This window comes from Staurois parvus, unplaced genomic scaffold (genome assembly GCF_062004578.1).
Source record: "Staurois parvus isolate SC_StPar_1 unplaced genomic scaffold, SC_StPar_1.0 ptg000662l, whole genome shotgun sequence".
Classification (NCBI taxonomy): domain Eukaryota; kingdom Metazoa; phylum Chordata; class Amphibia; order Anura; family Ranidae; genus Staurois; species Staurois parvus.
The window spans coordinates 2,588,178-2,613,558 of NW_028318458.1; the positions used below are offsets into that span (position 1 = coordinate 2,588,178).

The 25,381-nt window shown below is 42.0% G+C and overlaps 2 protein-coding genes across 2 annotated transcripts in view; both read left to right on the forward strand.

Annotated features, from left to right (window-relative positions):
- LOC149448711 (adhesion G protein-coupled receptor E3-like) overlaps positions 1-17,330 on the forward strand; it is a 104,475-nt gene extending 87,145 nt beyond the window's left edge. The window contains exons 16-23 of the mRNA XM_089651764.1: positions 1,806-1,973; positions 4,352-4,546; positions 8,937-9,172; positions 9,826-9,886; positions 10,739-10,830; positions 12,969-13,142; positions 13,236-13,329; positions 16,768-17,330. Coding sequence (XP_089507890.1) covers positions 1,806-1,973; positions 4,352-4,546; positions 8,937-9,172; positions 9,826-9,886; positions 10,739-10,830; positions 12,969-13,142; positions 13,236-13,329; positions 16,768-16,842 — 1,095 coding nt within the window. The 3' untranslated portion in view covers positions 16,843-17,330. The remainder of the gene's footprint in view (positions 1-1,805; positions 1,974-4,351; positions 4,547-8,936; positions 9,173-9,825; positions 9,887-10,738; positions 10,831-12,968; positions 13,143-13,235; positions 13,330-16,767) is intronic.
- Positions 17,331-22,031: 4,701 nt separating this feature from the next.
- Positions 22,032-25,381, forward strand: part of LOC149448712 (adhesion G protein-coupled receptor E3-like) — a 128,966-nt gene continuing 125,616 nt past the window's right edge. Inside the window, exon 1 of the mRNA XM_089651739.1 lies at positions 22,032-22,173. Within this exon, the coding sequence (XP_089507865.1) occupies positions 22,032-22,173 (142 nt within the window). The remainder of the gene's footprint in view (positions 22,174-25,381) is intronic.

Below are 25,381 nucleotides of genomic sequence, written 5' to 3' on the forward strand. Positions count from 1 at the left end.
GAAACTGTAGAGGAGCTGAAAGAAATTAGGAGAGAAACGAAGGGTGAGGAGTCACTCCTCTGATTTATTCAGTTGTGTGTGCATTTTGAGCTTGTGCTTTTGATTTTCTTCAACAAGGTAGCTAAGAATAAACAGGTAAACAAACAACATCATCAATACCCATTGGAATTAGTGGTATTTTATTTAAGTTTTGTATTTCAGATGGGTGTAAAAGTAAACCAGGTTTTACTTTTTAACCCCTTGATGCCAACAGTATGCATTTATGTGGCCATACCGACTGGGCTTTTTTCAGTGAGCTGCATGTATGCGTACTTGTGTTTGTGCTGGGAACGCACTGCACAGCGTTCTCCAGCACACATACCGGGCTGTCGCTGGGATGCCCGGGTCCCGTATTAGTGATTGGAACCCGGGACTCCCACTGACGGGTCAACTGATTGCTGTGAAAGCCTATAATTAGCTATCACAGTGATTACTGACTGTGCAGCCCACCACTGTGTTTTCTTTTATCTGTGAATGGAGGAGAAAAACAATGTTTCTTTCCATCATGCAGGGACAATGCAAACAAAAGTGTGCAAAAAAAAATAAAAATAAAGTAAAAATAAAGAAAAAAATACCTAGATCAATATTAGATCTAGGTCAGTGCTAGGGTAAAGTAAAGGTCAAAGATCAATGTCAGGGTCAAAGTTTAGGGTCACAGGTCATAATCAGTAAATTTGGGGCAGAATTTCAAAAGCATTTTTAAAAGTAGTATCAGTCTCAGGCAGTGTCAGTGTGATTTAAGTAGGATAAAAAAAAGCAAAATGCACTTTATTGGTTCTGGGACCAACTAGGGGTATAAACAACACACTCACATACTGTATATGGTATCATCTGGAGCAGAAAATTTGCTTTTGGGCTGTTCTTTGGTGATAGGTTATGGTAGTAGCAAGGAATATACAGTTACATTAAAAAAATATATATTTTATCCTTATGGTCCATTTGGATACATTACTCTGCCTTTGAGAAACTACAAAATAGACTTCAATCATACCCATAGCTATGGTTCTCCCCTTTTTTTATTTTTTCTTCCGTCAACCATACCTTTAGCTTTATTATACATATTATAGAGCGGGTTGGGCTAGGACTTGTGCCCTTTTGCACTTTTTCATGTCTCCTTCCATTCTGTTTATCTTCCTCCATTTCTTGTTTCTTTTTCTTTGCTCTCCTTCTTTCTTTCTTTTATGGCTCAATATGGCTATTGTTTCTTATTGATAATAGAAGTCACCCACTACCGTTATGAAGTGTTCTTCTGAAAGGGTGACAATCGGCTGATGTTTGCATAATAATTTCTTCTGTTTCACGTTGTGCTTGTTTGATTTATCTTCCGTGGTATTGTAAATGTCTGTCCGCATCTGTTGACAGCCACTTTGTTACATCTTTGTCGTTACAGTCATATTATAGTCACTATTCCTTATGTGTCCTGTTTCTTGTACTCTTGTACACAAAACATTTGTTATAAAAAATATATTCAACCTAAAAATATATATATATATATATATGAACTATTTTCGGCCAGTTTTCTCTTGATAATAAAAAAAAACAGGAGATACTGTATCTGTTACTATTTACCACCCAATAAAAGCCCAATTTGTTCTGAAAAAACAAGATATAATCCACCTGGATACACAAAATAGTTGTGATGATATGTATGGCTTTACTAACACATATCAACATTGCAAAATTGTGTTTGGGTGTTTAGATCTGTTTTACTCTTAGTCACTAAGGAATTAAATATCAGTATTATACTTTCTATATTTCCCCGATAGGCTGTTCCACCTTCCTTTATTTTAAAATGTGTGTTCCTGGATACGAAGCTGAAGGCTTGGTCGAGTCGTGGATGTGAGACAAAGAAGTCTGACAGAGTGAACAACACCCTCTGTGTCTGCAACCACCTGTCCACCTTTGCTGTCCTTATGGCACCCGAAGAAATTGAGGTGATGTAAATTGCAATGTCCATGTTATTAAATAAGGACTGTGACATATTGGGGAGATTTCATCATTTTACCTGTTCAGAGCAAAATGGCAGGTTTTCTTTGAAGAACAACCCCCAGCTGCTTCAGCTGCTCCATCGGAGCCTTTGGTAAATAACTGATTCTCATATTATTCTAGTTGAATATAAATAAATAAATACATACATATATATATATATATATTAAAAAATACACACACACATATATATATATATATATATCAAAAACTTGAATATCATCATCTCTGAATGAGGGACGAGTGGAGGATTGATAGCTTAGTCCCCTAAATTCAGTGTCATTCCTAGAGGCTGTAGTACGGCTTCTATGAATGGCGGATCTGGCAAGAAACCACAGGCATAGTCCAGCTCTGTTGATCAAAGGCTCGTGACAACCCATTAATTGTATTAATCCCCACCACACCGGAAGATTAAGACAGTGGGGTTGGTTGGGGGTGATTAGAACAGAGGGGGATTTTTCCCAAAAAGAAGAAAAATTAGCACAAGGGACACATCATACTAATTGTAAGTTACTGTATGTCCCTTGTGCTGATTTTGATTTTAGATAAATTTAGGCTTTAAGAATTGTTGAGAAAATATTTTTTTCAGATAGGGAGCAGTTTGTTTTCAATGGGTTAGCCGACACGTTGTGATAAGGAGCAGTAAAGCACAGTCGTGTAGCACTGCAAAGTAGTACATTTTTAAAATCATTAGCACACCTTGATAATATTTACATCAGGCTGATCTATTTTACTTATACAGGATATCTAAAAATAATTGAAAATACAATACATTGGGGCAGATTTACACAAGGAACTAAGAATCTTCACACAACAAATGGTGTGAATATTCACTTCAGTTATGTAGTGCTATGAAATGCAAAGTCCTATTTACTTTTAACTACTTGCCGACCGCAGATAGCCAAATGACAGCTACACTGCAGCCGGCCAGTTCTGGGTGGGCGTCATATGACGTCCTCTCAGAACGCGCTCTCCTGCACGCCCCCAGGGGCGCGCACCCGGCGATCTCCGTGATCGCTGTGTACGTAGGACACAGCTGATCACGTGATGTGGTAAAAGGCCAATTACAACGGCCTTTTACTACGTGATCAGCCGTGTCCAATGACACGCTGATCACCAGGAAATGCAATTGCCGGTTCTCGGCTGCACTTTCCTCACGCTGTCAGATCGTGAGGAAAGTACTGCCGAGAACCGGCAGTTGTTAGAGCAGGAATCGGCACCGATCATCAGGGCACTGATGATCAGTGCCCTGATGATCGGTGCCCAGCAGTGCCACCCACAAGTTCCGCCCACCTGTGTCCAGCAGTGCGCCCACTAGCTCCGCCCACCTGTGCCCAGCAGTGCACCCACCTGTGCCTAGCAGTGTCACACACCTGTGCCACCCAGCAGTGTCACACACCTGTGCCCAGAAGTGCCACCTACCTGTGCCCAGCAGTGCTACCCACCAGTGCCCACCCACCTGTGCCACCCACCAGTGCCACCCACCAGTGCCCATCAGTGCAGCCCAGCAGTGCTGCTAGTCAGTGCCACCTGTCAGTGCCCAGTGTTTGTGCCAGTCAGTGCCCAGCAGTGCTGCCAGTTGGTGCCCAGCAGTGATGCCAGTCAGTGCCACCTATCAGTGCTGTCTATCAGTACCCATCATCAGTGTCGCCTATCAGTGCCACATATCAGTGCCGCCTATCCGTGACACCTCATTAGTGCTGCCTATCAGTGCCACCTATCCGTGCCACCTCATTAGTGCTGCCTATCAGTGCTGCCTATCAGTGCCCATCAGTGCCACCTATCAGTGTTGCCTCATCAACGCACATCAGTGAAAGAAAAATTACCTGTTTAAAAAATATTATATTAGAAACAAAGAAACTTTTTTTTTTTCAAATTTTTGCAATTTTTTTGTTTATAGCGCAAAAAGTAAAGCACCCAGCGGCGATTAAATACCACCAAAAGAAAGCTCTATTTGTGAGAAAAAAATGATAAAAATTTCATATGGGTACAATCTTGCATGACCGCGCAATTGTCAATCAAAGTGCAACAGCGCTGAAAGCTGAAAATTGGCCTGGTAAAGAAGGGGGTATAAGTGCCCTGTAGGCAAGTGGTTAATACCCAATTATGTGCAGATAAAATAAATGAAAAGGATTTTGCTTTTTGACATGATTGTATCATTGAAATGGATATTCACACGATTTGTTGTGTGAAGATTCTCAACCTATTTAGTAAATCAACCCAATTCTTTCTAAATATCAGTTTTACTTTTGATACATACTAGCCAGAATTATTAAAGCATCTTCAGGTGGGCAACCCCTTGAAAGTTTCATTTTGTCTTCTACAGGAGGACTATGGCTTAGTTCTGATCTCTCGCATTGGCTTGAGTGTGTCTCTTGTCTGTCTCTGCCTTTCGCTCCTCACATTTATCCTGTGTCGGTCTATAAAGAGTGCTCACACCTCCGTTCTGACAGCTCTGTGTGGATGTCTCTTCCTTGGACAACTGCTTGCTTTGTTTGGCTTGCATCAGACTGGGAATCAGGTAAATATGTGTTCTCCCTTACTTAACCTCATAAACTTGAAAAATAGACACTATAGGGGAGATTTACTAAAACTGGTGCACTCAGAATCTGGTGCAGATGTGCATGGTAGCCAATCAGCTTCTAACTCCAGCTTACGCAATTAAGCTTTGGCGATAAAACCTGGAAGCTGATTGGTTTCTATGCAGAGCTGCACCGGATTTTGCATGCTCCAGTTTTAGTAAATAACCCCCTATGCATTTGATAGATAAATGAATAAAGAAAGGTAACCTTTAGTGAACACTGCGTGCCAAAACCACTTGCTTGAGATATTGACAACTGCATTTTTATGTAAATCTTGACTTTTACTGTAAGAGTCAAGCTTGTTTCTTCACGCTTCTGCTTTCCAAACTTCCCTCTATCTTCCTTTTATGTTGTGGGTGGCTTCACTCATCATTTGGGAGGTTCCTACATTTCATCTTCAACTTTGTCTTTCTTTGAATCTACTAACCATTTCTTTCATAGTTTCGTATAGATAATACCAGTGTAAAGTTAAACTATATCTCTGTGACAACACAGAGCTCTGTCCTGACAGTGGGGATGAGCTAAAGCCGGGAATAAGCACTGGCACATCCCTTAGTAAAATCACAACACAGTAAATACACAAAGCACAGTTAACCCTTTGATCTCCCCTAGATGTTACCCCTTCCCAGCCAGTGTCATTAGTACAGTGTCAGTGTATATTAGTAGCTCTGATCACTGTATTAGTGTCACTGGTTCACACAAAGTGTCAAAAGTGTCAGTTAGTGTCAGATTGCCTGCCATACTATCACAGTCCCACTATAAGTCTCTGAACACCGCCAATAAAACCAAAATAAAAATTCCAATATATATACCATAGTTTGAAGATGCTATAACTTTTGCACAAACCAATCAATATATACTTATTGGGATTTTTTTTAAATAAAAAAATATGTAGCAGAATACATTTTGGCCTAAGTTTATGAAGAAATAATTTTTTTATTTTTTTTGTTTTATAGTAGAAAGTAAAAAGTATTTTTCTTTTTTTCAAAATTTTCAGTCTTTTTTCATTTATATAATAAAAAATGAAATCCCAGTGGTGATCAAATGCCACCAAAAGAAAGCTCTGTTTGTTGGAAAAAAGGGTACAGTGTTGCATTAATATTATACAGGATTTATATAGCGCCAACAGTTTGCTCAGCTCTTTACAATATAACAGGAGACAATACAGCAACAATACAGATCAATACAAGAGGGTTAGGAGGGCCTGATCCTTGGAGCTTACAATCTAAGAGGGAGGGGCTAGTGGTGCAAAAGGTAATAACTGTGGGGGGTGGACTGATAGGAGGAATAAAAGATTCTATTATTAGCTGAAGGCGGGATAGGCTTCCCTAAAGAGATAGGTTTTCAGGGATCGCCTAAAAGTGGGCAGAGTAGGCGATAGTCGGATAGATTGGGGTAGAGAGTTCCAGAGGATGGGGAAGGCTAGAGAGAAGGAGGCTGTGGGAGGAGCGGAGAGGATGATTTGGGTGATATTTGGAGACAAGATTGGCGATGTAATTTGGGGCAGAGTTATAAATGGCTTTATATGTTATTGTTAATGTTTTGAATTTTATTTGTTGGGCAATGGGAAGCCAGTGGAGGGATTGGCAGAGAGGGGTGGCAGATATGGAACGGTTAGTAAGGTGGATGAGTCTGGCAGCAGCATTCATGATAGACTGAAGAGGGGATAGCCTGCGATGAGGTAGGCCAATGAGGAGGGAGTTACAGTAGTCATCAGCATAGAGATGGTACTTAGAGCCATTGGAGTTTATCATGTGACCAAGGAAGGAGGTGTAGATGGAGAAGAGAAAGGGTCCAAAGACAGAACCTTGAGGGACCCCTACAGAAAGAGGAAGTAGAGAGGAGGAGACAGAGTTATAGGTAACACTTAAGAAGCGCTGCGATAGGTAGGAGGAGAACCAGGAGAGAGCAGAGTCTCGGAGGCCAAAAGAGTGGAGTTTTTTGAGAAGGAAGGGATGGTCAACAGTATCAAAAGCCGCAGAGAGGTCAAGTAGTAACAGTATGGAGTAGTGGCCATTGGTTTTAGCAGTTAGTAAATCATTAGTGAGTTTTAGTAGGGCAGTTTCAATGGAGTGTAGTGAGGGAAAGCCAGACTGTAAAGGGTCATGAAGGCTGTTGTCAGTGAGGTAGGAGCTCAGGCGATTGTAGACTAAGCATTCTAAGAGTTTCGAGGTAAACAGGAGCAGGAAGATGGGTCTTAAGTTGTTCAGATTGGAGGGGTCCAGGGAGGGTTTTTTAAGTATGAGAGTGATCTGTGCATGCTTTAGAGGGGAGGGGACGGGAAGGCACCATTAGAGAGGGAGAGATTGAAGATGTGAGTGAGGGAGAAGACGGTGACCGTAGTAGTTGAGAGGGGACAGGATCCAGGGGGCAAGTAGTGAGACGGGCTTCTGAGAAAACTTTAGTGACCTCTTCAGTATTAGCAAGGTTAAAAGAGTAAAGTGTTGAGGGAGGTTCAGTATAAGGTATGCTAAGTGGGATAGATGTCTGTGTAGTGGAGATGCCTACGAATTGCATCAATCTTGGTTTTTAAACGATTTGCAATCTCATAAGCAGTGAGTGAGTTACTGGGTGGAGGTGGAGAAAGTAGAGAGTTAAAAGTAGAGAAGAGACAACAAGGACTGGATGACAAGGAATTAATAAGAGTGACAAAGAAGGCTTGTTTGGCAGCATGGAGGGAGGACTTGTATGTTAAGAAAGCAGATTTATATAGGCTTGCTGAGATTTGGTTTTACACCACAATCACTCCAGTGCACGGCTATGTCTCTTAAGATTTCTGGTGTCGTCACTCTGCCATGGTTGTAATGGTTGAAGCCTGATATTTCGTGTAGTTAGAGGAGATTTTGAGAGCAGAGGATAGTAATATGAGAAGGAGGAGTAGAGGGGGCATTTTAAAAGGTAGATGGAGTGGGAATCAAACTTGTAGGAGATGTTTCCCAGGGTGTTTGCTTGCAGTCCATCCAGCGTGCAGTTGAGTTCTTTGCTGTATCTTCCTGCTGCTTGAGTTATCCTGCCTTAGTTAAACTGCTGTGTTCAACTGCTGTTTTGCACTCCATCAGAAAATGCACTCACGCAGGACAATGCCCCCTGTCCTGCGACTGTACCCCCCCCGTCTGTGACCTTCCCCATAAGCTGGTCTAAATTTATAGGGAGATGATCAAATGACCAACTCTTCTTAGCCCCAGTTAGGAACTGATAAGGATCACATGAATTTGGGGGGGGGGGAGGTTGGTCAAAACCAGACCACCTACAGACTCAGTGCAAAGTCATAAAAGATGATTGATTCTCTGATCACAGAAAGGCAAAGAAGGTGAGAATCAATCACCACAAACAGACAAAAGGATATAGGACTAATTATCCTGAGTTTTGCAGAAAGTCAGTGCATAGCAGGGAGACAGTTTAAGGTGGAGCATCACACAACAGCATTTACCAGTGAAAAAGCAGAGAGGACATGATCAGGGGGCTGTGTTCAACTGCTGTTTTGCACTCCAGCAGAAAAAAAATTGCATGACCATGCAATTGTCAGTTAAAGTGACATAGTGCCAAATAGCAAAAAATGGCCTGGTCATGAAGGGGGTAAAGTCTTCCAGAGGGCAAGTGGTTAAGCGTCGCTTTGGTATGTAAACAGACTGCTATAGAATTACATTAGATCTCTTCAGTCTTCCAGATTGAATGACGGCCATCCTCATTCAACCTACTTCCTCCAAGTCCAGGCAGTTGTGTACCTGCCCCCAGCCTGTAACTGGGCAGTGAAGGAGAGGCAGCACAGCACTGAGCTCATCCCTTTGTAACCCTGCTTTCTCCTCCAATAAGCATGTTCCTTGTCAGCACATGAACTGATTGGCTCCTTCAATTGCTTCTTCCTCTTCCACTCTGAGCTTTGCTGTCGAGGGACTGAAAGATTGTGATGCCAAGTCAAATTCAGGTACTTGACTGCTTGAATTAAACAAAATATATATATATATATATCATGATGGGGAGCATAGTGGCTTTTACCTTGTAGCACTGGGGTCCTTGTTTAGAATACTGGCCAGGAAACTGTGCATGGAGTTTGCATGTTATCACATTTCTTGTATAGTTGGGAATGTACAATATATACGAGTGCTGTGTATATTGCCAGCATTATTTAAATGCCAGTAATAAAAAAATGTATAAATGAATATAGAGCTGCATTAGCATGTGTATTTTATATGTAACCAGCTGGTGAGCTTTAAGTATAAGCTAATTGTGTGGTATGGAAGGTAAAAAGCATCAAACATGAAAATCAGTCTATACAAAAGGATCGTGGACTTATTATCTGTGTTTCTACTATTGCTCCATGCGTTTCAGGTTCTTTGTGCAGTGATTGCAGGTTTCCTCCAGTTCTTCTTCCTCTGTGCCTTCTGTTGGATGTCTCTGGAGAGCTCCCTACTCTTCTTGACAGTCCGAAACCTGCAGGCCATGAATTACATGACATCTAAACGGTCCCTTTTCCCATATGTTTGTATAGCTGGGTTTGGAATTCCTCTCATCATCATTATCATCTCTGCAGTAATGCGGCCAAGTTCATATGGAAGAGAAAACTAGTAAGTTGTGTATGGCAGTATAGAAAAGACTAATTCCTTGTTCCATTTCTGATAACTTTGCATTTAATCCTTCCAGAGTATATCTCAACAGTTCTTGCTTTGTTCGGCGACTGTTCATTTCATTGTGGGAACGTTAATTCCTTCCAAAGTTGGATCTTTTGCCATTCTCTTCCTAAAAAAACTCACCTCTCCATCATTTACTCTCCTAGATCTGCTCTCTTTAGCAATTACCCTTTCTGAGATTGTTCTTCTCCACTATTGACTAATCCCAAAATTCTGCTCTTCCCAACAATTAACCTTTCTGAGGATTCTTCTTTCCGCCAATTACCCTTTCCGATGTTATCCTCTCTCTGCTAATAAACCTTCATGAAATTCTCATCTCTACATTATTAAATCTACCCAAGATGCTCCTCTCTCCATTATTTAACCTTCCTGATATTCCCCTCTGTATCAGCTATGCTTCCTAAGAAGCCCCCTGTGTTCAATTATTGTGCTTTCAGAGATTCTCCTCTCTTTATGTTCAGGAACCATCCATGAGATTCTTTTTTTCACTGATTACCTGATATTCTCCTTTATTCACTGATCCTTGTAGGCATGTTTAAAAAATGGCTTTACATATAGTGAAATGAACCATACTTCTGTGTTTTCTCTAGTTGTTGGCTTAAAAACGATCTCCTCTGGAGTTTTCTTGGGCCAGTTTGTGTGTTTATCACTGTGAGTATATAAAATAGGACTCCTTGTACTGCCTGTATTCTTATCTTTAGCTAATTACATTTTGGGTTTTCCTACACAGTTGGTGGTTGTCCTCTAATACTGATGATTTTAAAAGCAATAAATAAAAACAGTTTGTGTCTATGGGGTTCTGCATATCTCCTGTGAGGTATCAGCCAAGTTGGAGCATTTTATTTAGCAGGTGGTTGTCCTCCCCAGTTAAGTGTCAGCACAAGGGAGAGGATAAATGAGCTAAAAAATGCATGCATGCTTGCAGGAGACAATTAGTAAAGCTGGCCATACACTGTTAAGCTGTCTATACACTAGTATATCTTTGTTGAAAATTATTAGCTTTAAGAACTTTTGTTCAATTTTCTTAATGGTAGTGGGGTCAAGTCAAAGTTCATTTTTGATGGCAGTGACAAGAAAATTCAAAGGAACAAGATGGAAAAATGTTCTCGAATGAATAATGTGTATGTGATTTTCAATTGGTGACTTACATGTATTCCAAAATTGGATGTTGAAAGGACAAAAAGTTCTTTCAGACCGCATTCATGTGAATGTTCATGTGTAGATCTAATAGTGTATAGCCAGCTTTAAGTGGATGAAGGAATCCACCCTCTGACTGAGACCACTTATCAGTAATAATTTTCCAACATATCCCTTCAATAGAAGTCAATTTAAAAAATGACTTCTGTGAAGTGAGGGAGCCCACGCTCTGATCGAAATTCAGACAGTCCCTGCTGAATTGGCCAGATTTTGAATGGTGTGTTGCCAGTGTAAGTTTCACCTAGATGATCTGAACACTGTCCAAAATCTTTGGCAAACTCTTTTTCTCACAATGTGTTTCCTTAGATAAATTTCATCCTCTTGGTTCTCACATTTGTGCTCCTCAAGAAGAAGCTGGCATCTCTCAATAAAAATGTTTCAACTTTAAAACACACCCGGTAGGTATGGCATATGTAAGTTTTTACAATAAGGGAAAGTACAATGTCCAAAGCAGCAGACAATCAAAATTCAACTTGTATTGATATCTCCAAATTACATTTTAATTGACTCCTTTGGGATATTTCACATTCCATGCCCTCATTACTCTTTTAATAGCTTTATTTCAAAAAGGTAATAGTGTGACCAGCGGAGTAACAATTGACATGGCAGCCTTGCAAAGTTTACCCAGTAATGTAGGGTAGTTCAATTTAGAAACCAATGGAAACTTTCAAATGTATAGGGATCATTTTCCTCTGCTACCAGATGCTTTAAGATGCTTTACGTCAGCTATATTTTTTTAGTCTCAAAGACTACCTTGCTCTTGGACCTGACCAGCTATACTGTATATTACTTACCGCCATAAGTACTGTGCATATTTTGTTGTAATTTAGTCCTTCACAGGTATTCTCATTGAGCTGGTAGGTTGGGTGTGCTCATTTCCTGAGTACAAACAAATGGCAACCACCCTAATCTTTAACTGGCCTTTGCAGCAAGGAGCACATGGAAGGGCGATGCATGTATATATCTGCAGTCCTAAATTTTGATTATCTCCAAAGTTGGAGCACATATATAAATGGATAGATTTATCCAAAGCTTAGACTATAGCAAGGTTGAGCAGCCACCGTGGGTCTCCTGCTCTGGAGGAACTGCAGATCTTGTGCAGTAAGCTCAATCTTACTTTGTGGCGTTTTTAAGATCAAACAATCAAAAGGGTATGCCAGGTAGGAGCCCACCCCTCCTTTAAGGTATAGGAAGGCACTGGACACCCAGCAATAGCACAAGTGAAGGTATGCAGTGCGTCCCCTCACCAGATATACTGAGGCGCTGTGAAGTGGTCTCTCCAGCTTAGAAATATATTTCCAAATTTGTGTAAAATAAACCCCTTGTTTTAATGTGAACTGTTGGACAAGGTGATTCGGTTTGTTGCAGACTGGATGATAAGTGAGCTGGGAATTTGTGTTTGTTGTTTTTTGACATGCATAGCCCTTCCACGTGCTCCTTGCTGGAAAGCTAGTTATAGGTTGAGGTATTTGCCGTTTGTTTGTACTGTAGGTGAAGGGACGCACTGCATACCTTCGCTGCCATTGTGCTATATGCTGGGTGTCTAGTGCATCCCTATACCTTTAGTTAGGACTGCAGATATACTGGGGTGCAGGGGCGGACTGACCATTTGGAAACTCGGGCACTGTCTGAGGGCCCGGGGTCAGTAGGGGGCCCCATGAGATGCCCCTGGTACCTTTTTCATAGGCTTTTTTGAGTTTGGGCAAGGACACAGGGGCCTCATGATCCTCTATTGCCCCATGAGTTGTCAGTCCGCCCCTGCTGGGGTGCCATGAAGTGGCCTCTGCAGCTTACGCATATATTTGCAAATGTGTTCAAATGAAACCCTTATTTTAACGTGAACTCTTGGACAGGGTAATTCGGTTTGTTGCAGGCTGGCTGGTAAGTGAGCTGGGAATTTTTGCTTGTTGTTTTCTGATGTGCTCAGCTCCTTAGACTATAATGAGAGAGCCTATAAATCCTTACATTACTACTGTGCACATGCCAGTTTCATTGCTGCCTGGTAGTGTTTACATTTAGTTTGCCCCACCCCTTGCATGTTCCTAACAGGTCATAAATATGATGGATGGTCTTACTGGTCAGTAGAAAATTTCAGAAGCTAGGAAGAGTACTGCTAAGAGGTATGGGGGAGGGGAGACTACTGCTTTGTTACAGTGATCTGGGATTCAGGGCACCTTGGGGACTTCAGCAACCTGTTCAATACTTTTATGGCACTGAATGGTTAAATTCAAACTGGTGATCCTTCAAAAATATGTAGGACTAGGCAGAGAGGTAACACTTTTCATTAGCTTGAAAAAGATTAGAACCTCAAATTGTTATTGCTCTCTGTGCCTCTTCTGGGGAATGGCAGGATGTAACTGGAACAATAAGTGAGAATAAATTATTGACTTATACAGCAATAGAAAAGGTCATATTCTAAACCCTCACCAGTCTATGAAGAAAAAATAATTTTAGCTGGAGTTGGATTTTAATTTGAGACACACTTATATTGTGGTTTCACCTATATGTACATTTCTTTGAACCTTTTCCCTCACAGTCTTCTGACATTCAAGGCTTTGTCCCAGCTGTTTATATTGGGCTGTACCTGGATTATTGGGATCTTCCAGTTTGGGCCGGGCTCCCCGGTCATATCCTACATCTTCACCATCTGCAACAGCCTTCAGGGATTGTACATCTTCTGTGTACACTGCTTGCTCAACCACCAGGCAAAGTGACATTCATTTATTTTCTTTGCTTTATGTCTATGGTGCTATTCTATGGATATCTGCTAAATAACAGTTTCCTTATCACATGTACAGGTAAGGGAAGAGTATAAAAGAGGATTCCGTAGACTCCAGTCCAAGAAGAGTGAGTCAGAAGCCATGTCTGGCAGTACAGTGCCAATGACCATAAAGTCTGTAAGTTCTGACCTTTTTTTCTTTTACAGTGTTCAGTATACACTGCAAAAATGCAAACAGACATTAATAGAGTTGTGTTAAAGTGTACTTAAACCCAAGAACAAAATTATAAATTATTAAAGCTTACCAGTCTATAGATGAGATGGGTGCATTAGCTTTGTTTTAGCTTACTCAGTGTACTAACTCTAGGTTCACACTTATGTGGATTTCAGTGCATTTTCAGTTAGCAGAAACACACTACAGTTCATTTAACATGATTTCCTATGGATCTTGTTCACATCTGTACGTTTTGAGCTGGTGCAGATTTTTGAAAGGGTCAGGGACTTTTTTCCCCTCAACAGATTGCATTTTGCATGTAATAGACTTCAATGGTCAACACTCACTCCCCACTCAACATGGGGGGTGCTTTGGGGCAGAGGGGCTCCTCCCTCGAAATACCTTGTCCCCATGTTGATTAAGACAAGGGTCTCTTCCCCACAACCCTTGGCTGAGGTTGTGGGGGACTGCGGAAGGTGACTTATTGGAATCTGGGAGCCCCAGATCCCACCCCTCCCCCCATGTGAATGAGTATAGGGCAGACTGACCATTTGGAAACTCGAGCACTGCCCGAGGGCCCGGGGTTAGTAGGGAGCCCCATGAGATGCCCCTGGTACCTTTTTCATAGGCTTTTTTGAGTTTGGGCAAGGACACAGGGGCCCCATGATCCCTTATTGCCCGGGGGCTCCATGAGTTGTCAGTCCGCCCCTGGTATGGGGTACATAGTACCCCTACACATTCACCAAAAAAGTGTAAAAAGTGAACAAAAACAAAACAACAGTTTTTGACTGTCCTTTATTTAAAAAAAAAAATTGTCCCCTAAGTAGGTCCAACGTCAATCACTGACTTCAAAAACCGCCAACCCTAGGAAAAAAAAGTGCTCCTCTCCCAACCAAGGCTCCCACTGTCTGACAGACCTGCCATTTGACAACTCTTAAAGCGGAGCTCCACCCAAAAGGGGAAGTTCCGCTTTAAAGACTGGTCCCCAGCTCCCTATTAAGGATTGGCACTTTTGGGGATCGGAGGGCAGCAGGTACCTGAAATTGACAGGTACCCATTTCCACTTCTGCTGTGATTACCTAGGCGATTGGAAGCAGAAATTGTCCTCCCCCGTTCCCTCTGTGCAGTCTTCTGGGACACGTGACAGGTTCCAGAAGACTACAGGACCATTCAGAAAGCGCAGCGCTGCTCGCACCTGCGCAGTTGGCACCCGGCTGTGAAGCCGCAAGCTGTCACAGCCAGGTGCCCACGCTGAAGATGCCGGCGCCGGGAACACCAGACGGGCAGTGAAATGGGCTGCAGGGAGGACACCATGGGATCAAGGGACAGGTGAGTGGCTGTTTTTTTAAAAGTCAGCAACTACAGTTTTTGTAGCTGCTGACTTTTATTTTTTTACAGTGTGACTGGAACTCTGCTTTAAATAAGCCATTATTATTACTTTTTTAATAAAGGACTTGTCAAAAACTGTTGAGTTTTCATTTTTGACATTTTTGGGTGAATGAGTAGGGGTACTATGTAACTTATACTCATTCACATGGGGGCGGCAAGATCTGGGGACCCAAAGAGCCTGGTATGGATTGGGGGGGAACCCCATGTTGTTTTCTTCTTTATTTGTTTTTTTGCCTGCTCCTTAACAATCATGTTGTTTACTGGTTGTTAGAGTGGTTGTAAAGGCTTAAGGTTTTTTACCTTCAGTCTAGCAATGTTAAATTCTCTTAACTGACAGACTACGTATGTTCTCTGCACAAGCATGAGAGAAGGGGGCGTGTGTCCAGCATTCCCTAACAGATCATTCCCCCTACCTCCTCCAGAACACTTAGGATTGACTGCTCTGTGCCTGAGCATCACTGGCCAAGCTGGAGTCAGGTGATGCCTTCCACGATTTCCAGTTGGTCGGTACTTGTGAGCGGACCTGGCCAGCCACTGGGGGTTCATGCAGTCCCATTTTCAGCCTGGAGATTGCCGGGGGAAATGTAGAGATGGGAGGAGAGTCCAGTGAGGTCATGACCATGCATCCCAAGCTCCAGCATGCAGACATGCCTGATCGGCAGTTTTCTGAATGCGAGACAGGCGCAACCTGTTTTTGTGCCCCTCATTCTTAAAGAAAATATAAACATAAAAATCCTAGTGACCAATAATGATCAAATACAGGAAAGAGAACAGAAATCACAAATACAAAGAACACTAAATTGAATAAACTTAACTGACCTAAATGCAACCCTCTGCCCTTCTGCCACCCCCCCCCCCCCAAAAAAAAACACTTGGTAAATTAAAATAATATGTTTTTCGCTAATCACTCCTCTCATCCATAATCTGCACGAGCTACATCCATTCAATCATCATGTAGCACCCCTCACGTTTTGCCAGGGAGAGCTAGCTAGATTTTTAAGATAGAGGCTGAATAGCAGCCTGGGATGAGTCAGCCAGGTTACTTTGGGTCAGGGCTGAGGGGTCTGCAGGTCAGTTCCCTGATACCTCCCCCAGCTCTAGAAGCTTTAGAGGTTTCTAGCAGGCAGTGGGTGGAGGTGATGAGGGGCTTATCTGCATACTTAAGGGATCTTGGCCAATCTCCAAGCAGGAGACTTGGCATGGGGCCAGGACAGCCCTTAAATAAGAGAGATCTTGATCAGCAGGGGAGTAGTGTCCTGTGGAAGATGGAGTGAGAGGCTGGAGTGTGGAGCCTGGGAGGGGACGCAGGAGAGGGGCCTACCTACAGGCAGGAGATGAAAGGAGGATCTCTCTACTGCAATGTTTACAGTTCATTGGGCATACCATACACCCCTTAACCCCATCCAAGTTCAATACCCCTTAATAAAACTGCAAAAACAAGCTCAAGGACTGTTTACTGTCTCCAGTGTAAAAGTGTGGAAAAAGATGTATGTTGCCTGGCTGTGCAGAGCTATAGGGGGACCCAAAACTCAGCGACTCCTAAGGGGGTAGTGCTACAATCACAAACCTTCCTTCTGCTGCAACCAAAAATGGTTCAGTTCAGGAACATTGGCTTCACCACTCTAAAGGTTTCTAAAAGCTCAGAGCTAATGTACAGAGTTCACCAAAGATACCTTTAGAGCAGGGGCAGATTGACAACTCATGGGGCCCCCCGGGCAATAGGGGATCATGGGGCCCCTGTGTCCTTGCCTAAACTCACAAAAGCCTATGAAAAAGGTACCAGGGGCATCTCATGGGGCCCCCTACTGACCCCTGGCCCTCGGGCAGTGCCCGAGTTTCCAAATGGCCAGTCCGCCCCTGCTTTAGAGGCATCTTTGGTGAAGCCAAAGCCAAGATTGGTGAAGCCAGTGTTCCTGAAGCATAAGGTGGGATACTGTGACTCAATATCTCGTGTCATGTCTGCACTCACATTATTTTTCATCACTGATAATAATGAAATGTTTTACTTTGTAGCAGAGTCAAGCCTCGGAGGTACCAAGGCTGGAGGTGAAATCAGCAATGACTGTGGAAAACCATTATGAACCCTGAAGAAATGCTTTTGCTAAATCTCCAAATACATTTTTGATTAATAAATCATTTTAAACTCTGACGAAATTTTACTTAAAACAATTGATAGTACTCAATTGTTCCTGTACTTAAAACAAAAAACTTATAGAGAGACTGAGGACTTGTAAACTACAAGGACATCTGGAGATAATATATGACGGAATAGGTAAAAGAGGACTGGCAACATTTCCTTACAGGTATCAATCACAACTGTGCATGTAAAGAACAAAAACAATTTTTTCTATACAACAACCCTGTAAGTGCCAGCTAGGAACCATATAAGAACTGTATACAGTATGTTCTCCATAACAACACTGCTACCTGTATTATTTTTCAATAACTGTTTAGAGACTTGAGTAAAAAAATGCCAGCTTCATGTGAATATAGTTATAATGTATGTTTATTTTTAAAAGAAAAAAAAAAGTTTTGTAATTAAAGCAGAGCTCTGGATAAAAACATCTTTATATGAACTTGTTGCTGATTTCCTACCTTCGCTGAATATGCCATCCATCTTCTGGTTCACTCAGTAGTTGCTCTGAAATAGCCTATTTATTTTCAAATCAAACTGCTAATTCTCTTTGGTTTCTGGTTTGTAAGACCAGTGGCTGCTATGCCTCCTATTTCCCCAGCCAGTGGTCCTGGCACATCCCTTCTGTAGTTCTTCCTCCAGGAAGCAGTGATGTCATTCAGCCGCACTTGCAGTGGTAGGCGGACCAGGACTTTCACATTCAACATATCCAGGCCTAGTGTACCCGCCCACATTCTCTACAATTCTGTGGTTGATGGGAACTGTAGTTTCCTTTTACTACAGAGAGAGGGGAGAGGATATGATGTGATCCCTGCCATTACACCTCCTTCTTGGCAGAGCAGATGCTGTTATCTTTTGAATTACAGAGATGAGGCCATGAAAATTCAATTAAACATTTTTTCTAAATGGTAACAATTTTCAAAATGTTATTAACTGTTTAGTGTTTTGTGTAGGGGGGTATACTAATGGGTGATTTTTTAGACTATCCCAGAGTTGTTCTTTAAATAAATACTTTGGGACAGCCATACTTTACATACCCAGGTCTACTTTCTGCTTTAAAGAGCTACGTAATAATTGAAATTGTTATTTACCATTCCTTATTACAATTCAAGACATGGGGTTGATTTATTTATATAGTACAGCATTTTCACTTTGCACAGTGAATTTTCATCTAGCTTAGTGAATGCCCACGTGAAACTGTGTTCACTGTGTCACTTTGACTACCTAATCATGTGCAGGAACAAAGGAAAAAAAACTGGATTTCTGCTTCTACATAATCACGTGAATACAGTCACACAGCTTTACCTCCTTCACTATGAACTTGGCTCAGTGAACAGCCTATACTTGTTTAGTAAATCAACCCCTCCGAGACAACCGATGCAATCCCTGTGTGACACAAATCCTATGATATAGAAACAGCCTCTGCTCATGGTGATACATTTTGAAAGTTTAATTACAAGAGAAGAGTTACAAAATAAATATAAGTATTATAAAGCAGAGAGATTGACATGCACATGGAGGTTGGACATAGTAAGTGAGCTAAGACCTTGCATCTTCATGAAAATGGAGACTTTTACGCTCCAAACCTAGACAACTGCTAGACAAGGGCTTCTCAAAATATAAACATTTTACATTTAGATACAATCACTTCAAACTGTGCAAGCCTAACACATATAATGATTCAAAGAAACATTCATTTCTGTTATTTTGGTACACTTCATCATCTTGACTGCAACCCAAACTTTAAAATGCTCTGCTTTAGAATATTAGAAGACTAACACTGTGCAGCAATGCATCCCAAGGACAGGACACAACTTGGTCTTATTACATATTTCTGCAAAGTAATTTCTAGCAAGCCAACATGTTATATAAAGAACTTAACATTATCGTATAAACACCTAATATTGCTATGTGAAGATTATTAATAAAGCATTTAGTCATTATTTTTCATGACCACTTATCTCAACAGTTGTTAAAGGCCTAGTTCACCTTTGAAAAGTGTATGTATGTATGTATGTATATATATATATATATCAGGGGCGGACTGACCATTTGGAAACTCAGGCACTGCTCGAGGGCCCGGGGTCAGTAGGGGGCCCCATGAGATGCCCCTGGTACCTTTTTCATAGGCTTTTTCGAGTTTGGGCAAGGACACAGGGGCCCCATGATCCCCTATTGCCCCATGAGTTGTCAGTATATATATATATATATATATATACTGCTCAAAAAAATTAAAGGATCACTTTGAAAATACATCAGATCTTAATGGGGAAAAATATCATGCTAGATATCTATACTGATATGGACGGGGTAATATGTGAGGAACGTAAGTATGCCCCAACGTTTGATGGAAATGAAAATGATTAACCTACAGAAGACTGAATTCAAAGACACCCCAAAAAATAAAGTGAGAAAATGATGCAGCAGGAAATTTCATTGCAGCAACTCAAAATGGTACTCAGTTGTTTGTATGGCCCCCACATGGCCATGCCCCCTCTTTCAGAATCGTGTGATAAATGGGAGTAAATGGGATCACGTGACTATTGGATAAAAAACATTTTTAAGATTTTTGGAAGATTTTTTTTTTTTATGAATATGTGATGGTTTAGAGAATATAAAATGAGGAAGATGTGATTGACTTGTGACTACTCTGCATTAAGGTGTATCTAAAACCAAAACTTTTTATTCTGCTATGGATAGAGTAATGAGGTGCTAAAGCGGTATTAAACCCAAAAACGTCATATTTTGCTTACCAGTTATTAGATGCGGTGGATGTATTAGGATTTTTCCCTCTGTTTTCAGCTGGTGATCTGGCCAGTAACACATATCCTGTGTTAGAGTGCCCACTCTAGATGAAGGGGCACAGGGGGCACCTTTGGATGGCAGCATTGTCAGTCTGGAGGAGGGAAGTTTTAGATGTACTAGCAGATTAAAATACACTAACAAATTGAAGCCAAACTCCAGCTCACACTGCAGTTACACACAGGGGCAGACTGACAACTCATGGGGCCCCCGGGCAATAGGGGATCATGGGGCCCCTGTGTCCTTGCCTGAACTAAAAAAAGCCTATGAAAAAGGCACCAGGGGCATCTCATGGGGCCCTCTACTGACCCCGGGCCCTCAGGCCGTGCCCGACTTTCCAAATGGTCAGTCCACCCTTGGTTACACAAACAGTTACAGCAACAGTTTTTTTTTCTTTTTGGGATGAAGGTTTTACATTATTAAATAAAAGCAGACCTCTGTAAACACCCCCGTCAGTGTTAAATTGTTTGTCTCAACATCCTAACTGCGACATCTGCAGGACAGCTTGTTCTGCTGAAAAATAGCAGACTTGCTGGCTGGATCACCAGGTGAAAATAAAGGAAGTCAAGCCTAAAAAAAGAAAACTAATGTAGCCACCACATCTAAGAATTGCTAAGCTGCAAAATAAAAAAATGTTTGTTTTTGGATTTAATACTGCTTTATGTTTTCATTGCTCTCTGTATCCCTGCTAGGGAGATTCACTGTCTCTGTAGGGTTGCTTTACTAAAACTGAAGAGTGTAAAATCTGGTGCAGCTGAGCATGGTAGCCAATCAGCTTCTAACTTCAGCTTCTTCAATGAAGCTTTGACAACAAAACCAGGAAGCTGATTGGTTTCTATGCGGAGCTGAACCAGATTTTGCACTGCCCAGTTTTAGTAAATCAACCCCTATTTGTCCCGGTGACCACTGATTTGAGTTGACACCAGACCAAGAACTGAGGGTGAATCTTCCAATAGGGATACTTTCCTCTCTATTGTGTCTATAGGGCAGGAAATGAAGGGAAATCTCCTCAATGGGACACAGGTAGCAAAAAAACCCGACAGAGGTATTAACTATGAACAATTAAGGAATGAGTCAGCACAAAAAACAATTAGAGATTTCCTAAATAGATATTATATAAATAATATAATTAATACTATGATAATTTAAAATAAAAATGTAGAAAATTTGTGCTGCACTGTACATGTACGTGGAATGTCAGCCCCAGATATGCTTCAATAAAGCTAGACCTAAATGTAAACTGCTATAAAAAAAAGGAGATCAGGTGGGAATTTGAATGCAGAATAGACATGCTATGCTTCCTCTGTAGGGATGCACCGTAATTTCGGCGGTCAAACGTTTCTGCCGGAAACACCCCTTTCGGTCATCAGCCGAAATAAAAAAAAGCACCGATACAGGTGCCGAAAAAATCCCGCCCCTCCCCGCCGCCCGCCCACCCGCCGGCTGCTGCCGCCACCAGCTGCTGCTCGGTAGTTTTCAGTCTTACCAGAGAAACTATCGATCCCGGTGCTGGGCATAGAGATGAATGAAGGAAAGATGGCTGCCACTCATCTCTATGCCCTTGGAGGACCGGAGCTTCGGGTTCCGGCCATTTGTATTTTTTTTAAGTCAGTAGATCAATGCTTTTTTTTATCTAATGCTTTACATTTCAGAGGAGAGATGTGGGGTCTTATTGACCCCATATCTCTCTCCATAAAGAGGACCTGTCACTAATTATTTCTATCACAAGGGATGCATGCATTTCTTGTCATAAGAATAAAAGTGATTAAATTTTTTTTTAAAGGGTCTGAAAAAAAAACATTGAATAAAATTTTTAAATAAAGTTTAAAGTGCATCGTTCCCCCGTGTACCACCATATGTAAATGGTGTTCAAACCACACACGTGAGGTATCGCCACGAACGTCAGAGCAAGAGCAATAATTCTTGCACTAGACCTCCTCTGTAACTTTACACTGGTAACCTGTAGAAATTTTTAAAGCATCACCTATGGAGATTTTTAAGTACCGCAGTTTCACGCCATTCCACGAGCGTGCCCAATTTTAAAGCGTGACATGTTGGGTATCTATTTCTTCACCATAACATCCTCTTTCATATTTTACAAAAAAATTGGGGTATATATTGTTTTGTTTTTTTTGTTATCAAAACATATATATATATATTTTTTTTAAATATCCTTTTTTAAAAACTGCACATTTTGGTTTCGGTTTCCGGCCAAGTGCATTCTGAATTTTCGGTTTCATAACCAGAATTTTCATTTCAGTGCACCACTATTCTTCTGCATTTAAATTTCTTACCTGGCTGCGCATGCACAGCTCAGTGTTCAGCTTTGGCATCTGCCAAGATGAATGAACTCCTGCGAATGAGCAGGAATGACATCGTCTCAGCTCAGCCAATGAAAATGGGTGAAGATCAGTATCCAGAACTGAAGTTGTCAGCGACCAGTGAGAAAGCTTTGGCGCACTGCAGCATTGGAGTGGAAAAGAGTATAGTTGTGATTTAAGAAGCATAACATATGTAACCATAATCAAAGCAGCAGAGGAAGTCACATGATCTGTGACGCAACGCGTCGGGTGGAGCCAGGTGACGTCACTTCCAAGACCTGACTACGTCTCCCCCGTCTCTGTTTATCTTGTGTACTCTGCTTGGAATGCAGGAAAGCCTGAACTTACTGTTTACATGTGAGTGTGATACTTTTAATTAATAAATCATGTTTTAAGTACTACACTATGGGTGGCCTGTTTTTACCATATGGAGGGCTGGAGATTACTCGCTGGAGAGGTCTACGGGTGGAGAAAGAGCAGAATCCAGTGTGTGGGAGATTTAACAGATAACGCACATATGACCTACATGAGGGTATGGGTCTATAAGGAAGGTGAGAAGCCAATCTTCACACTTGGTGGAGCACAATCTTGGTATGCCATTGCAGCGATGGTTTATTCAGATTGAGGATTGATGCACCACACATCTTTTATATGAACTAAGACTGGATATTAATTATAAGGACTTGCTGATTTACAGTATAACATCCCGGTCACATCAAACCCGACTTTGAAATCGTGAGACTTACAGTGAAGTCGCACGATTTCAAAGTCAGGTAACTTGTCGATTTCACTTGCGATTTGCAAGACATATGACACAGATGTGTATGCAAATAACACCAAAAGTAGTGTATGTACTACTTTAGAAATCGGTGCGGCTCTGACCAAGTCAGACCCGCACCGATATAACCACTCTGCACATGTTCAGTTTGGTGTATTTTGCTAGAGAGGATTTTTATTTTCTTGGGAGAGTGCATGTGATCAGCACAGGGCCAATCAGCACTGTAAAGACAGAGGTGCGGCTCCGACCAAGTCAGACCCGCACCGATATAACCACTCTGCACATGTTCAGTTTGGTGTATTTTGCTAGAGAGGATTTTTATTTTCTTGGGAGAGTGCATGTGATCAGCACAGGGCCAATCAGCACTGTCCAGACAGAGGTGCGGCTCCGACCAAGTCAGACCCGCACCGATATAACCACTCTGCACATGTTCAGTTTGGTGTATTTTGCTAGAGAGGATTTTTATTTTCTTGGGAGAGTGCATGTGATCAGCACAGGGCCAATCAGCACTGTCCAGACAGTGGTCAGGGGTTCTGCATCCTCCTAGAGCAAAATTAAAACTCCTACAAACTTTAACCAGTGCTCGGCTGGACACTGATAGAAGTCACAAGACTGCTCTAATTGCTGATGAGAAAAGGTATTTAGCAGTTTATATTTACTAAAATATTTGCTTTTTCATGTTCTGTGTACTGTGAGAGACCAGATATAGTGAATGCAGGGTCCTGGGAGACCAGATATAGTGAATACAGGGTCCGGGGAGACCAGATATAGTGAATGCAGGGTCCGGGGAGACCAGATATAGTGAATACAGGGTCCGGGGAGACCAGATATAGTGAATGCAGGGTCCGGAGAGACCAGATATAGTGAATGCAGGGTCCGGGGGGAGCAGATATAGTGAATGCAGGGTCCGGGGAGACTAGATATAGTGAATGCAGGGTCCGGGGAGACCAGATATAGTGAATGCAGGGTCCGAGGAGACCGGATATAGTGAATGCGGGGTCCGGGGAGAGCAGATATAGTAAATGCGGGGTCCGGGGAGACCAGATATAGTGAATGCAGGGTCCGGGGAGACCGGATATGGTGAATGCAGGGTCCGGGGAGACCAGATATAGTGAATGCAGGGTCTGGGGAGACTGGATATAGTGGATGCAGGGTCCGGGGAGACCAGATATAGTGAATGCAGGGTCCGGGGAGACCAGATATAGTGAATGCAGGGTCCGGGGAGACCAGATATAGTGAATGCAGGGTCTGGGGAGACCGGATATAGTGGATGCAGGGTCCGGGGAGACCAGATATAGTGAATGCAGGGTCTGGGGAGACCGGATAGAGTGAATGCAGGGTCTGGGGAGACCGGATATAGGGAATGCAGGGTCCTGGGTTTAGCAACACTTTAATTGCTTCCGTAAAACATTTTCTATTTGTTCCACCTCCATCTATTACCAGGAATCTAGGGTTTGCAGACCTCATTTGCTATACTAGAAGTTTTTAAGCATAATTAAAACCAACACCAAAAATGTTTTATAATGTAGCTTACCAATTCTTAGATGTGGTGGCTGCATTAACTCTCTGTTTTAGGCTTGTTTTCCTTCATATTTAGATTATTTGTCATGTTCCTTTAACAGAACAAGCTGTCCAGCATCAGTGGCAATTAGAGGATTAATAAAAACCATCTAACACTGACAGGGGTGCTTACAATGGTCAGCTATTAATCATTTATAGAAACCCTTTATCCATAAAGGGGGGAAAAGTGTTAGCTTATACTTAAAGTATAACAAAAGGCAAAACTTTTTTTTTTAAATTTTGGATAAAATGGGGAAATATTAGAACACCTGTCAGTTTTTATGGCGGCCTGTGTCCATGTTAAGGAGATTCACCCTCTCTATTTGTCCCATATTTTGGGTTGTCCCCAGAAAGGTAATAGAGGAGAAATTTTCCAATGGGGACACTAGTTCTGGTGATCTGGGAATTCCCTTAATTTGCAGAGATTTCCTCCTTCATACCTGTTTGGCTATGGGAGAGGAAGTGAAGGGAAATCTCTGCAATGGGACACTGATGGCGAAAAAAAAATATATGACAGCGGGTATATCCCTTCCTTGCTCTATTCAAAATGCAAAAATAAGTTTTGCCTATAGTTGTACTTTAATTTGTTAGTTGAAGTGATTGTAAAGGCTGAAGACTTTTTACCTTCATGCATTGTATGCATGAAGGTAATAAACATTCTGCATGCAACTCCCCAGCCCCCCCTAATACTTACCTGAGCCCAATCTCTATCCAGAGATGTGCACAAGAGCAGTGGCTCTTCCTCCTCATTGGCTGAGACACAGCAGTGGGAGCCATTGGCTCCAGCTCTACTGCAGTCAATCACAGCCAATGAGGAGGTAGCAGGAGGCATGGCAGAGCTACACTCTGTGTTTTTTATAGACACAGAGAGGTGGCTCAGGAGCAAGCACAAGTGCCCCTCAGAGCAAGTGGCTTGCTATGGGGGCACTCACCAGTGGGAAGGAGCCAGGAGCACCAGCAGGGGACCAGAAAAGAAGAAGATCGGGGCTACCCTGTACAAAACCAATACACAGTGCAGGTAAGTATAACCTG